Source organism: Tachysurus vachellii, chromosome 7 (genome assembly GCF_030014155.1).
Source record: "Tachysurus vachellii isolate PV-2020 chromosome 7, HZAU_Pvac_v1, whole genome shotgun sequence".
NCBI classification, from domain to species: domain Eukaryota; kingdom Metazoa; phylum Chordata; class Actinopteri; order Siluriformes; family Bagridae; genus Tachysurus; species Tachysurus vachellii.
This window is the reverse complement of record NC_083466.1, coordinates 11,486,692-11,502,068: the sequence shown is the minus strand read 5'-3', so window position 1 is coordinate 11,502,068 and position 15,377 is coordinate 11,486,692. Positions and strand designations below refer to the sequence as shown.

The window sequence follows — 15,377 nt, the reverse complement described above, 5'->3', positions numbered from 1 at the left end:
AAAACTTCACATTGTTGCATTGCACACTGCAGAAGAAAACACAAAGGCTGTCCAAAAAAACCATAAACTTGTAAATGTGATTTATATTACATTTGCTTGTCCAAAAGACTTAAAAATAGACAGACTTTACATGTTTAAGACCCGCCTTTAGTGCTAAAATGCCTGTGAATTGTTAACATTTTCAAGAACTGGTAGCGATCTCTGTCCAATTGAAGACCATGCTGTATTGTCGGTGTATAAATCAGTCCTCACACTGGCAGTAAAGTAAATGCTCACCTGATTGAGTACGGACAAGAGAAAGATGTGCTTCTGTCCCTCTGACTTGCTTGGATCTGGAGCAGCCTCCCGACTACTTTTATCAGCCCCTGAACATTTCTAATTAAGACAGAGACCAGAATCAAAACATCAGTACAAGCACAAAATAACTAGCATTGCATGTTTGTTCTACGTGTGATACACCAATGTCCTAAGCTGCTTTACGTCTAGCATTTAACACTCACTCATCTTCTACCGCTTAACCGAACTACCTCGGGTCACGGGGAGCCTGTGCCTATCTCAGGCGTCATCGGGCATCAAGGCAGGATACACCCTGGACGGAGTGCCAACCCATCACAGGACACACACACACTCTCATTCACTCACGCAATCACACACTATGGACAATTTTCCAGAGATGCCAATCAACCTACCATGCATGTCTTTGGACCGGGGGAGGAAACCGGAGTACCCGGAGGAAACCCCCGAGGCACAAGGGAGAACATGCAAACTCCACACACACAAGGCTGAGGCGGGAAGCATTTAACACTATCAGGCTATTTAATTTCGTGCTGCCAAAACTGGTTATGTTTTATGCACATTACACTTTTAATGCTGTTTTTTTTGTTGCACATGATGCTACCATGTGTGTATATATTGTTACAAACAGACATCCTTTTTATTTATTTTTTTGCACTATGGTCCACACAGACTGTTATCTGGCCTGTAGTATATTGTATGTCTGCACTGTGTACTATAATGTTGCACACTATGCACTTTATGTGGCTAGGCTAACTTACTCTTTAGTCCTTAGCTCTGTGTTGTTCTATGTAGCACCAGGTTCCTAAAAGAACGTTGTTTCTTTTCACTATGTACTGCATCAGCTATATATGGTTGAAATGACAATAAAAGCTTTTTGACTTATTATTATTATTATTATCATTATTCCGTCTGCCTTTTACATAGGTATTGATCCTTGAATATTTGCCGATGATGGATTGTGCTGAGAGAAAGCCAGAGATGTGGTTTCAAGACAGTGAAGCAGGATGTAGGTTTCTCATACATTATAAATCACAGGGCTATGACAGCAGCTCTGTGCTTTCTTTCATCTCTCCTCCCTCATCCCTCATCCTGCACTCATCTCTCCGCTGGCCTGTGCATCCCTCCTTCCTCTGGGTTTGATTATGCTGCGTTTGACCGAGAGGGAAGCCGTAATTCCACGCTGACAGCAAATTCATCTGCACGTCTGCTTTCATCTTTGCTATTGCACGCATGTGTTCCAGGTGAACAGAAGCAAGTCTCGGTTCGCGCCCGTGCATGCCAGGAACTTCAAACTTCTTTCATGTGCTACTTACAGGTTGTCAGTAAATGCAAAGAAAGTAGATTCTTGGGAAAATTATGCTGGAAGCATGTGTAGGATGTAGTCATTGAAATGTAGGCAAAGAAGAATGAAATGACTCCTAAAGCACACTTTGGAATGTACAGCTTTTAAAATCAGGAACTGAACTTATCTCACTGAATCCCAAGGAACCTCCGCAAAGGCAAAACTTTCAAAAATTTTGAAATATTGGTGCAGTTTTCTTTAAAAATGGCCATCTGCTCAGGCTTTCCATACATGAAGCAACAAGATTACACTTCATCACATAGTTATTGGGTCGTGCTGCTGGCACACAGAGGAGGAAGGATATGTGTACTGCGTGGGTTGTGATCCTCCATTATTATGGTGGCTGAGACAGCTTGAGCTGTTCGGGTGTATGTGAACTGAATAAACATGAAGAATGACAAGCTGCATTTAAACTGTGTCTCTCTTGTCTCATATACGAGCTCCGACAGTCTATAGCAGCTCTCATTTAATAGGAATTCCTGAATGTGTCTTTGTTTTAGTTTTAAAAAAAGCATAGAAAAGTATAAAATCTGAGACCACCAGTGTTTGTGGGATTTCATTCAAAGTCTTAACAGCATACACAGAATAGCCATAACATTTACCCTACTGACAGGTGAAGTGAATAATCTTGTGTACCTTGTTTTAGTGGCACCTAAAACTAGTGGGATTTATTAGGTATTAGGAAAGTGTCGATTCTCAAAGTTGATGTGTTGGAAGCAGAAAAAATGGGTAAGCTTAAGGATCTGAGTGACTTTGATTTGGGGCAATCTGTAATGTTAGACAACTGGGTCAGAGTGCCAACATTGTTCAAAAATGTTTTTCTTCATAATTCTCCAGATCTTAATCCAATCAAGCATCTGTGGGATGTGCTAGACAAACAAATCTGATCCAGGAACACATCACCTCTCAGCTTACTGGACTTAAAAGATCTGTTGTTAACGTGCCAGATACCACAGCACACCTCCAGAGGTCTTGTAAAGTCCAAGCCTTGATGAGTCAGAGCTGTTTTGGCAACACAACAGAAACCTACACAATATTAGGCAGGTACATTTAATGTCAAGGCTGATCGGTGTATAATAAAACAAAAGCTTTAGTGCATTAGAAGGAAGCATGACTAAGCTTTTGCTGCTGTGACTGAGGGGGACTAAAGCGTAGCGATTTTGTCTTTCTGCCATTCCGATAGATGTGTATTCGAATCTTGTCTTCTTCTCTACAGAATATAACCTTCCCAATGTCTGAGATTTTTTCTTTTTACTTGGGTTCAATCAGTAAGAAAAGGGAACAAGTCTATTATACACCTCCACACACTCCACACTTGCCTGCTTCACCACTGCTATATGACCTGTTTCTACATCCTGAAACTTTTAAACCTCTAAAAACCGAAGTAGGATAACAAATTTCTTTATGTCCCACAAATTTATAATGGCTTAGGAAGATCTTTACACCTTCAGTGTCATTAATAATACTCAAATATTCAACAGACAATAAACAAATATTAAATTTGAACACACACACACAAAAAGCATGCCCTAATGTTATCCCAAATATTTAGCAAACTAGCTAATTAATAACACACATATCAACTTATATCAAACAACACAGTTTAAAGTATTTCAGTATCTCAATTTCTATTGGTACCTTTTTAGAGAATTAACACCACTCACACCTATCAATATATACCTTAGCACAAGTGTTTGTTCGCCGCTAACACCGGTTAGCTTAACTATTCTAGCTAATAAACCGCTAGTAGACTCGAACGTATTTAGCACAGGTAGGCAAGAGGGGATTTCTGTTTCTGACTCACTGTCTATATTGGCATGTTCTCAGTGAAGTCATTCATAATCCAACATTTGTTGTAAATCATTGATATTAGCAAGCATTAGCAAGTACAGCTTGCAATCTATGCACACCGGGTCAGTTATACTTTAAAAACGCTACACCTGAGCAGAAAGCTGGTTGTGGGTGCATGTGGCTGTGCATTTTCGTAGTGATAACAGGAATTTTAAATATTGAAATTCAAATACAGAAAAGTTTGTTTTGGTTCCATTTGCATGAGCACCAGTGTTTTGTACTTGTAAATGTTTGTCACAATGGGCAAACTGTAACGTTTCTATCCACTTGTGGTATTTCATTCGTGGGGAGCCAAAATACACCTCTACACCAGAAGTATAGGGAAGAGTAATCCCGGTTTTCGCTAGCTGCATGCTATGTTAGCATACTAGCTCATTAAAATAAAAAAATAAAAGAATAAGTGTACTTGAGGGAAGTGTGCTTTATAACCCCATAGTCGACTCTGTGAGAATCCTGAGGCATCTAGAGATCTACCAGCTCCAGTTAGACTCTGTGATACTAAAGAGAAGATGCCAACTCCATGTAGTCTTTTGCATCAATACAACATTTGTCAGATTTATATTTATATTTATAATCACACCCTTTAGTGTCACCCATATTTGGATGGGTTCCCCTTTGAGTCTGGTTCCTCTCAAGGTTTCTTCCTTCCATTCAAGGGAGTTTTTCCTTGCCACTGCTGCCTGAGTCACCTCAGACAAACACTTTTGAATATATCTAATATTTATCTTGAATTTTGTATTACATTAATCTTTATATTATTCTTTATAAAAACCTTTTCTATAAACGTTCTATAAAGCTGCTTTGTGACAATCTCGATTGTAAAAAGCACTATACAAATACATTTGAATTGAATTGTCAGATATATTGTACGACACACAGGCATACCGAATCGAGAGCCATATCTTATTACGCTCAGAATTTATACATAAGCAAACTAAAATGGAATAAACCGTATAAAATGTGAACCCCAAAACATTTTCTACACTGATTTTTGAAAATGAAACACTAAGACTGTGCATGTTGCTTAATTTGCATGTGACCTCTTTTTTGTGAGCCATTATTTGACCAAGTATGAGGAGGCGTACAGATTTCTTTAATAGTACTTTATGTGTCCTGGTTTGGCTCACTTCCTGATAAAGCGGCAGAGCAGCAGACAAGCAGCTGGGAGAAATAGGAGCTGGAGCATGTTCAAAATGCCATCAGTGCTCCACAGGGTGAGAAACGTGACATTTTTCACTAATTAGTATTATTCTTCAACACGACATCTACAATAGTGAAAAAAATGTTTAAGAAATTCAGTGCTTTAAACCGAAAGCCTAAATCCAGTCCAGGTTATTCATATCATATAAAAAAAAATCATATAAAAAAATTATTTTATATATATATATATCTTTTTTTTTTTTTTTAAATAGTTAAACATATGGGCATTTGATATTCATTTTAACAACAGTGGAAGATTCAATAAAATAATCAAACAAATAAAACCAAAGCAAAGTCTTTGTCAAATGATCTATTAAATGTTATTTTAAAAAAAAAATCAAATTTCTTGTGAAGAAAATGTAAGGTGATCACATCAGGAGCAAATGATTAAAACATTATTACAGGGCATTTTGAGGACTATTTAAACCCCAGACATTTAATTTGCTTTGTTCTTAATTGTTGAAGTCAGAGATATAATAACCTCCAAAGCGCTCTCTGCGGCCTTCAGAAAGAAGATTGGCGATGCTTATAAGTCTGGTAAAAGAATTCACAAATACCTCAAAATAATTTGTAACGAGCCATTCCCCTGTCCACAAAATCATTTACAAATAGAGAACATTTAAAACAACTATCCAGGTCAGGCCATCCAAGCAAATTCGCCTAAAGAGCAGACCGCAAGGTGCTTAAAGAAGTCTCCAAAAACCCCAAAATATCATCACTGGACCTACAGGAAGCTCTTGCTACAGTTGATGTCAAAGTACATTAAAAAAATGCTACCAGCACTGCTCGACTCATCAAAAAATTGAAGCTGAAATGGAACCGGACCTCGAAACCTGACAATAATACAAAACATACCAGTTAATCCACCAAGGACTGGCTGAAAAGTACAAAACAGAGAATTCTGTGATGGCCAAGTTAAAGCACAGATCTAAATCCTATTAAGATCCTGTGGGGTGATTTGAAACGAACTGTGCATGCAAGAAACCCCTCAAACATCACACAGCTGAAAGAATTCTGCAGTGAGGAATGGAGGGAAATGTTCTTCCAGTCGATGCCAGAAACTGGTAGACTAGCAATTAGCTCATAGGGTGTCCTAACTTTTTCCTCAGATCAAATTCTCATTTTTGTTGATTTATTTTGTTTAATAAATGAATAGTGTTTACATGCAATTACATCACTTTCATCCACAGGTAAAATTTAAGCATTATTAGAAATTGACATGCTGACATTTCCTAATAAAGAACTGAATATTTAATTATTTTAAATATAATAAAATAATTAAATTTTTTCAAATGAAATGATATATAAAAAAAAAAAACGGTCAAACACTTTGTAAATACTAAACATTTTTACCAATACACTGCCATGGATCGGAAATCAATAGTTTCATTAAGTATAAACAGATTAATTATTTTATTGGCGCAAACTTAATCAGGACACTTAATCAGTTGGATTTCACTGTGATGTTTTACCTCTACAGATTTTACTGGTTAAAGATAATGCCTTCAAATTTACTTTGAAGCTTAATAAAAACACCACACACAAACAATTGTGTGGAAAAAAGAAAAACTAACTGATTTTGTTGTTTTGGAATTAATTTATGGATATACAGCCCCTAGTACGCCAGGAAAAATCAGAAATACCAAAGAAATTCTTAAAGCCCTGAGTATGTCTTTGCACATACTGTACAATATTTTAGTCGTTTGCTGTTTTTGCACAATCCTACACATTATCTCAGGGACCTGCTGCTAAGAAACTGAGATCGTTATAGTATTACTGCACATGCAATATTGTCTGAACATACAGTATTTACACTGGTCGGTGCTGTTTCTGTGTATTGTCTTTTGTGTATTGTCTTTTTGTATTTTGTGTATTGTCTTGTAACTTTTTTGTCTGCACTGTCTTTTGTCCTGCACTGTCTTGACTGTTTTGTTTGTCTTGTCTTGCACTGTTTGCACCAGGTTGCACAGTTGCACTTTATGTGGCGAAGACTTACTTACTGTCCTTATAGCTCTGTGTTTGTTTTATGTACAGTAGCACCACAATCCTGGAGAAACCTTGTCTCATTTCACTGTGTACTGCAACAGCTATATATGGTTGAAATGACAATAAAAGCTTCTTGACTTGACTTGATCTACTTTCATATGAGCCATTAACCACCAATGTGGAGTATGTGGACATGTCAGTGACATTCAGTTCTGAAAATGGACACCATAAAACAGGTGCAAAATCCATTTTTTGGAATTCTCTGTTACATTAAGGAGCCATTTTTACACTGATAGTGAACATATGTGATCGACCGAAGCTGTGATGTGGTGGCATACCGTGCTGAGGGCAGCAGGTTGAGGATGCTGTTGAGGACGTAGTGCAGGTCGGCATGGCCCTGCTCCACCAGCAGCACCAGGGCGTCACAGCAAGCCGAGCGCACCACCACGCTCTCACTGCTGCATTGCTCCCACAGAACCGCAAGAGCCGGGCTCTGCCATGACAAACACAATCACACACACCTTACACATACACCTTAAAGATGACAACCACATTATGGCAGCTCTAATGGCTGCAGCTAACGATTTCTACTGCATCTGACTCTCAGTCCGCATCATATGTTCTCATCTCCAAACAATTCTATCTAAGAGTTTTTTTTTAGGTCCTAATTTCAGGCTTGTTTTTCAAACAACTGCTACACCGACATGTTTGTACAAACCAACTAGTACACCTAAGGACTTAATAATAATAATCATAATAATAAAAACATTTAATAAAGTTAAGACAACCTGACAGTACTGTATATTATATTATTGTTGTTAGTGTAAATTTTACCTGTGCATTGGACTCTGAGATCTTGTCCTTTTGGCCCTTCTCCTTCAGTACAGCAGTAACCAGACTCCTCACAGCCTACACACACACACACACACACACACACATCAACCAGAAATACTGTAAGAATCTCCTCTCTCTACAAGAAACTCAGTTTTACTCATTGTTTATGAAAAAAGAGCTATCACAGAATTTGGATGTAAGGAGATGTATATTGAACAATAGTTATATACACAAAAGAATGTGAGTATAAAATTCACAAAACAATGATGTGAGGTAACATGCTTAAATATTTTAATTACTACTATAATATTGTTGTTCATAAACAGTGAAATAATATAACGGGCCATGATGGGATTGAACTTTGCAATAGCACACCTCAGTGTTTATTCCTCTTCCTTCTTTTTAATTAAACCACAACAAACAAATGATTTCCGATTATCACTCACATTACACACCAATCAGCCATAGCATTGAAACCACCTCCTAATATTGTTGTAGGTTTCTCTTGTACCACCAGAACAGCTCTGACCCTTTATGGCATGAGTACCACAGGAGGACAAGCACACAGAAGGTGTGCTGTAGTATCTGGCACCAAGACTTTAGCAGCAGATCCTTTAAGTCCTGTAAGCTGTGAGGTGGAGCGTTTATGGATCAGACTTGTTTGTCCAGCATATCCCACAGATTCTTGATCGGATTGAGGTCTGGGGAATTTGGGCAACACCTTAGGCCAACACCTTAGGCCAACTCTTTGTTTGTTCCTCAAACCATTCCTGAACAATTTCTGCACTCTAGCGATCACAGTTTGGTCCTGGTCAGAGTTGCTCAGATCTTTACGCCTGCCCATTTTTCCTGCTTCCAGTACATTAACTTCAAGACTGTACATTTGCTGTCTAACATATACCCACCACTTGACAGCTGCCATTGTAACGAGATAATAAATGTTATTCACTTCCCCTGTCAGTGGTTTTAGTGTTATGGCTGATTGGTGTAGCTGCAATAATTATAAACATACAAACAACCGGAACTATTGTGTTGGTCACGGCATTTAGAAAAATGATCAGCACTACCTGACTGACAAGTGCTATGATATAAGTAGGTTTAACTAAAATAATGCTGGCAGACACTCGTTTATAAACATTGAAAATGCTTTTCTTTTTTTTTTTTTTTTTTTTACCTGGGACTGAATGAAGGAGCTGGGAAACTCAAATCTCTTCTTTAAATTTTCACTCGTCATCTCGAATCATTGTAGCTGGTCCGCACTGCAGAGAAGAGAAAAGTTGATATGAGTTGATACTGATGTTGATACGAGTGCTGCAGAACTAACCACTCCAAAAGTACCAAGGTCTTGTATTAATCTTATACCACAGCAAATTAGCATCTGTATTGGCATACTCGCTTGTGGCAGAAAACTTATTGACTGTTACCAAGCCGAGACTCTGTTAACTATGAGCAAACATGTCCTTACCGAAAGCTTAATCATATCATTCATTCATTCATTTTCTAAAGCTTTATCCAAACTACCTCGGGTCACGGGAAACCCCCGAGGCACGGGGAGAACATGCAAACTCCACACACACAAGGCGGAGGCGGGAATCGAACCCACAACCCTGGAGGTGTGAAGCGAACGTGCTAACCACTAAGCCACCGTGCCCCCACTTAATCATATCAATTAAACGTTAATTTTTTTTTTTTAAATGAAGGCTCTGCCAAACAAGCATCTTTGAATGAGTTATAGAAGTGATTTAAATTAGAGCATTACAATAAACCCTGTGATTTAAATAAGAACTGACATTACTGTCCCAGCTGCTGTTATACAAAAATATATCGACACTTTCTGACCAATGAGATTTGAAAATTTACCAGCGATGTGTTATAAACCGTTAGGCAATGTAATAACTGGTCTATAACAGATCTATTATCCTGAACATAATGACCCTGTACCTTTAGTGATAGCATATGAACATGTTCATCCCATTAAGACACTGAAGCACTCTGGTGGCTTTAGAGACAACAATACACACTTACAATCTTGCAAAGCTCAACGAATATCAATACTGAGGGTTCTGTTTGGCTTTGGCTTAGCTACAGGAACACCGAGACCATGCTTACATATCTCCGGGAAACCACCCAAAGGCTAGCAGTTAAAACAACGGACCGGTGCACAAGGTAAGCGCCCATGGTAATCTTATCAGCAGAAAGCCTGAGTTACTAGTGTCGTGCGAACAAAGCAACAATTGCTAACTGCTGATGTTTCTGGTTCTGGCAGAGTCATGAGGTTTCAAAGAGTTGTCAGATTGACACAGGCTTCTGGAACCAGCAGATTAAAACAGATATTCAAACGCAGAGCACATGGGAGTGACGTCAGAGGCCCTGCATTCTCTGCCTCACCCTCTAACGAGTGATAAGTGACAAACCAGCACAGTAGCTCAGCGTTCTACAAGCTGCATTGTCTGTTGTGTGACAGCATATCAGAAAGCAACAAGAGGAAATACACGTGGCTTTTACCAGAGGAGAACAGGTAAGAATGTGTATGTGTGATGGATGTGGTGGGGGGGGTGGGGTGTGTGATTAAAGTCCCTAACCATAGTGCATCATAACGATCCTAGCAGAAAGATCATTAAAATGTGAATGCTTTCTCCAAATATTGTGATCACAATATCAAGATATTTAAAAAAAAAAAAAAATGTTCACAATTATAGCTGAGTTGTGCAGCTCACCTTAACCCAGATGTCCAGAAAACATTAGCCTTTATAGTGGTTTTCTAAAACAGGTGTTTATAAAAACGTTGTTTTTATAAATGTAAAAATGTTTATAAATATGTTTACACACACAATATAATAATTCTATCTAGCATAGTAAAATATATGTCTCATACTTCATGCTTTCCTCTCTTTCCCATTCTCACTATCAGCAGTGTGTATTAGTGCATCAGTATATGTGTGTATGAGTGTGTGTCATGACGTCATCTAATCATTCTCATATTCAGCTAGAGATTATATCTATCAATATATTTAAGACTGCAAGTTTGGTCAAAACATATTCGTCTTTTCTTCTATTTTTACTGTATTGTTAAAACGTTTCATGACACGTTGATGCCAGTGTTTAGTGTATAAAATGAGGAGGAGAGGGTGATTGCACGCTTATCTGGCAACCCTGCTAATAACTTAACATTGCAAGGTCTCTGCTAAAAAGGTCCTCTGTTTAGTAGGGAGGCGTGTAAAATAAAATGAGTGTCTAAGTAGTTCTTGAAAAACAAAGCAGTCGTCAGCATGGCACATGACTGTAAATATTCCAGAGATTTCCGTCCTGCTGTTACTTTTCCCTGTACAATGTGGAGTGCTTTGCTCAGCACTGCTTGTGTGTGTGTGTGTGTGTGTGTGTGTGTGTGTGTGTGAACACAATAATGCTACATTGTCTGTACTGCGGTTACACACTGATCACACACATGTAGCTATTTCCTACATCGGATCTTCCGGACTACTGAGTTAACACACATTCCGAGTTAGACGGATATCTTGTAACTTGTTTGTCAATGAATGACAACACTGGCTTTCAGGAATAAATAGACTTTAATATCTCTGTAACGTTATAGCATGCGTGTTGCGCCATGTGTTTACAGTCTGCTGCACTGAGAGTGATGCTTCATGTACAAGTAAATACTGAATTACTAAAAGCTCAAACAACTTACCAGTGCTGTCTGCTAGCCAGCTTTAACTTTCAGCAGTTGTTCAACAACGCGTCACAGTCAGTACGGTGAGCGAGAAGGGTCATATGTATAGCCAAAAGCGATTTGTAAATTACTACTACTGCTCCTACATCTACAACTACTCCTACTACTACATCTACTCCTACTGTTCCTACTACAACTACTCCTACTACTACAACTACTCCTACTACTACAACTACTCCTACTGTTCCTACTACAACTACTCCTACTACTACAACTACTCTTACTGCTCATACTACTACAACTACTCCTACTGTTCCTACTACAACTACTCCTACTACTACAACTACTCCTACTACTACAACTACTCCTACTGTTCCTACTACAACTACTCTTACTACTACAACTACTCCTACTCCTACTACAACTACTCCTACTGCTCCTACTACAACTACTCTTACTACTACAACTACTCCTACTCCTACTACTACAACTACTACAACTACTCTTACTACTACAACTACTCCTACTCCTACTCCTACTACAACTACTCTTACTGCTCATACTACTACAACTACTCCTACTACTACTACAACTACTCCTACTGCTCCTACTACAACTACTCCTACTGTTCCTACTACAACTACTCTTACTACTACAACTACTCCTACTCCTACTACAACTACTCCTACTGCTCCTACTACAACTACTCTTACTACTACAACTACTCCTACTCCTACTACTACTACTACTACAACTACTCTTACTACTACAACTACTCCTACTCCTACTCCTACTACAACTACTCTTACTGCTCATACTACTACAACTACTCCTACTACTACTACAACTACTCCTACTGCTCCTACTACAACTACTCCTACTGTTCCTACTACAACTACTCCTACTACTACAACTACTCCTACTCCTACTCCTACTACTACTACAACTACTCTTACTGCTCATACTACTACAACTACTCCTACTACTACTACAACTACTCCTAATGCTCCGACTACTACAATTACTCTTACTGCTCCTACTACTACTAGGGTGTGAGAGCAAGAACATATTTTTGGGGAGAAGCATTCCAATAAAAATCAAGACAATTTCTTTAACACACATTTAATAAAAGTGCCTGATATTTGTATAGATGTATTTTAAGTGGTCTGTAGAATTCATTTTACGGTATCTTTTTTTTTATATCACCCATTTAATCTTATCAGATTGTTAGGTGAAATAAAGGTTTCCATTTTACTAAAGTAGAATCAGAAACAGTTTATTGAACGAACAGGATGTCCAACCACATCATGTGTCTCTATGCGCTTTGCTAGCAAGATATCACTAACGTCATTTTAAAAGGTGCTCTGGAACATTTCTCTGTGACAGCTTCTCTGTGATTTGGTGAGCTACTACTGATTTTGCAGTAATTCCAGGCAAATGTTTCGTTCGTGTGCTGAACTGAAGGGGACAATAGTAACATCTGGTGCATACATCTGGCATACATCATTGAATATGAGAGCCAATTTACTAAATGTGTTATTAGCAAGAAGGATGAAATATAGGATATTAATAACAAAATACAATGATAGACTATGTTTGTATGTGCTTTTTTCAGTGTTTCAGTTACAGTATTCATTCTGACAACACTTTCTAGTATCGACAGCTCATGGGCTAATCAGCTGGATTGCTGAAATGTAATTGTGATGAAATGTATAGTGGCTCTGAAAAGTCAAGTACATAAAGCAGACGACTATTTAGAAAAGAAGATATAGTGAATCTGATGTCTGATATGTCTTAATTACACAGAAATGAACCTGTTCATTGTTGTGTAGCTCAACTGTATGGCTTGTTACACCATCTGGTCTCGGCACGGTTTAAAGCACTGACTGACAGACGGATATTACTGAAAGTTTCAAATTAGCAAGCAATGTGTTAAAAAACTGGGTGACTTTCATCCAAAGTGACATCCAAATGAAATTTCTCAGTGATATGTATAAGTGCTTCATCTATCATTTCTTATTCTAAGCTGTCACTGTTTAAAACTTTCCTATTGCATTAAGCTTTATTTTCCCAATTTTGCTTTAAGTCGATACTGCACATCACTAGTTAACCTCACAATCACATGGCTTATCAACATCTGAACAGGAAGTAACACCTGTCAGCATTTACCATAACAGAGGAGGGTATTTTCCAAATCTGTGGATCAATGTGAACCTTCACTAATCATTACCTTAGCGGATTCAAGCCTTCCATTTAGTAGGTAATTTAATACAAATTTAAGGCTAACCACTAAGTCACCATACACACACCTCTTAAAGAATGAAAATACATGGAGTGAGTGTTTCATTAAGAACATAAGTCAACTATTGAAATATTAGGAATAGTATTTAAACGTGTATTGGATGATGGCACAGTGTGTCGGATTGGTGCTACACAACTCCCAGGCTCCATCCTTAGCTTAGGTTACTGTCTGTGGGGTGTATCTGTGCATATTCCTGTGTCCATGTGGGTTTCCTCCAGGCTTTCTAGCTTCCTCCCAACTCAAAAATATTACTAGGTGGAATAATGACTCACAATTGCCCATAGGTGTGTATGTAAGTGTGCACATGGATGGTGCCCTGTTATGGGTTAATGGTATTCCTGGAACAGACACATTCACAGGATGAATGATTAATGAGCAATTATTTTTTTGGTTTTGGACAACATTTTATTCCTATGAAAAATAAATTCATGGTTAATAAGATTAAAATTAGATTGTAACTTATTTGTTATTTTTTTTCCAGACTAAAAGGATGAGAACTGTAGATATATAGATATAAATAACAAATAATAGATATATTAACTTATTATTGTGATATCCTCCACTGTAAAGAAATAAAAGATTAAGATTGCCCTGGCTTTGCTTCATAGACTTATAGAGGTGTTTATTATGAGAACCACTGGTTTCAGGTGTTGGTCACTATCTGACTTAAAGGACATTGTAAATAATAATTATAATAAGCTGGCCATTTTGTGTAGCAACACACAATATACAACATTGCGTGAAGGTTCAGACGTGGTGCTTGTCATGTTGTCTTAAAAGGACCTATATATATTCTTATTCCCTGTACATGTAACACTTACCGCAAATTAAGTTTAACGTATAAAAAATACAACCGTAGTAGTAGGTTTATTACGGCGTGTTACTGTACTAAACAGCAGGAAAAACAGCAAGCTACACAAACCTATCTATACTGGCGTCCTGCTTTGGCACTATGTACTATGTGGCTTTGGAAGTAGCCAATCGGCGCGTTCTCACTGGGGTGTTGCGCGCACGCGCTCGCCTTTACGCGTCCACGTACATCCAGGGCGCATGCGTCTCACTTCACTTCACTCCTTGAAACTCGGGCTGGGGCTCAATTAAGAGACCATGTCCGCCATCGGCCGTCCGCAGTCCGTGTTATTCTTATTTAAACAAAATTCTCCATGAAATAGCATTATCCCGTGGCCTCGAGAATGGCCAGCTCGGTGAGTAGGATTTACCTGCAGAAACGGTGCTCGCGCCTTCACGTGCCTTAGCGCTGTTGTTTTATTCCTATCTCTCGCTCTTCTCCGTAGCAAAAGAGGGCGAACGCGCTAAATCAACGCATATTAGAATTTGCATGCAGATGATATCTAAAGTATATTAGGAATAGTTGTATGCTGCAAGGACACGTCTATAAATAAAACGAGGTGCCTTTCGGTAAAGCCGGTAGCGAGGAGCGGGTTGTGGAGCTTTCGGTGTGCATTAAAACGCTCCTGCATATGCAGAAAAAAAAGTGCAATGAGAGAAGATTTAAAAACTATTCATGCCTTCCGCGTTGTCGCTCGTGCGCTTGGATGGGCGCAGTAGGTTATTAGATCTACAGTTGTTTTCTCTTGGTGCTATTTACAGGGTGCTGTTCAGGTGAAGCTGGAGCTCGGGCACCGCGCTCAGGTCCGGAAGAAACCCACTGCTGAGGGCTTCACACACGACTGGATGGTGTTTGTCCGCGGGCCGGAGCACACCAACATCCAGCACTTTGTGGAGAAAGTAGTGTTTCATCTGCATGAAAGTTTCCCGAGACCAAAAAGAGGTGCGTGAAGAAACCGATGTTTTATATTTGGATGGATTTCTGAGTAACCTTTGCGCATCGCTGTGCGCTCCGTGTGTGTGTGTGTGTGTGTGTGTGTGTGTGT

At 38.7% G+C, this 15,377-nt stretch overlaps 2 protein-coding genes across 4 annotated transcripts in view; one reads left to right on the top strand and one right to left on the bottom strand.

Annotated features, from left to right (window-relative positions):
- focad (focadhesin) overlaps positions 1 to 11,243 on the bottom strand; it is a 54,789-nt gene extending 43,546 nt beyond the window's left edge. The window contains exons 1-5 of the mRNA XM_060874299.1: positions 11,199 to 11,243; positions 8,685 to 8,769; positions 7,511 to 7,585; positions 7,015 to 7,169; positions 277 to 375 (exon numbers count right to left, since the gene is read on the bottom strand). Of these exons, the coding sequence (XP_060730282.1) occupies positions 277 to 375; positions 7,015 to 7,169; positions 7,511 to 7,585; positions 8,685 to 8,744 (389 nt within the window). The 5' untranslated portion in view covers positions 8,745 to 8,769; positions 11,199 to 11,243. The remainder of the gene's footprint in view (positions 1 to 276; positions 376 to 7,014; positions 7,170 to 7,510; positions 7,586 to 8,684; positions 8,770 to 11,198) is intronic.
- The window catches only part of mllt3 (MLLT3 super elongation complex subunit), a 53,122-nt gene continuing 47,656 nt past the window's right edge, over positions 9,912 to 15,377 (top strand). For 2 of the 3 annotated variants that reach the window (XM_060874300.1, XM_060874302.1), the window contains exons 1-2: positions 14,501 to 14,687; positions 15,094 to 15,274. In XM_060874300.1, the coding sequence (XP_060730283.1) occupies positions 14,676 to 14,687; positions 15,094 to 15,274 (193 nt within the window). In that variant the 5' untranslated portion in view covers positions 14,501 to 14,675. Of the gene's footprint in view, positions 10,029 to 14,500; positions 14,688 to 15,093; positions 15,275 to 15,377 lie in introns of those variants that run through there. The other variant, XM_060874303.1, reaches the window with a different exon arrangement.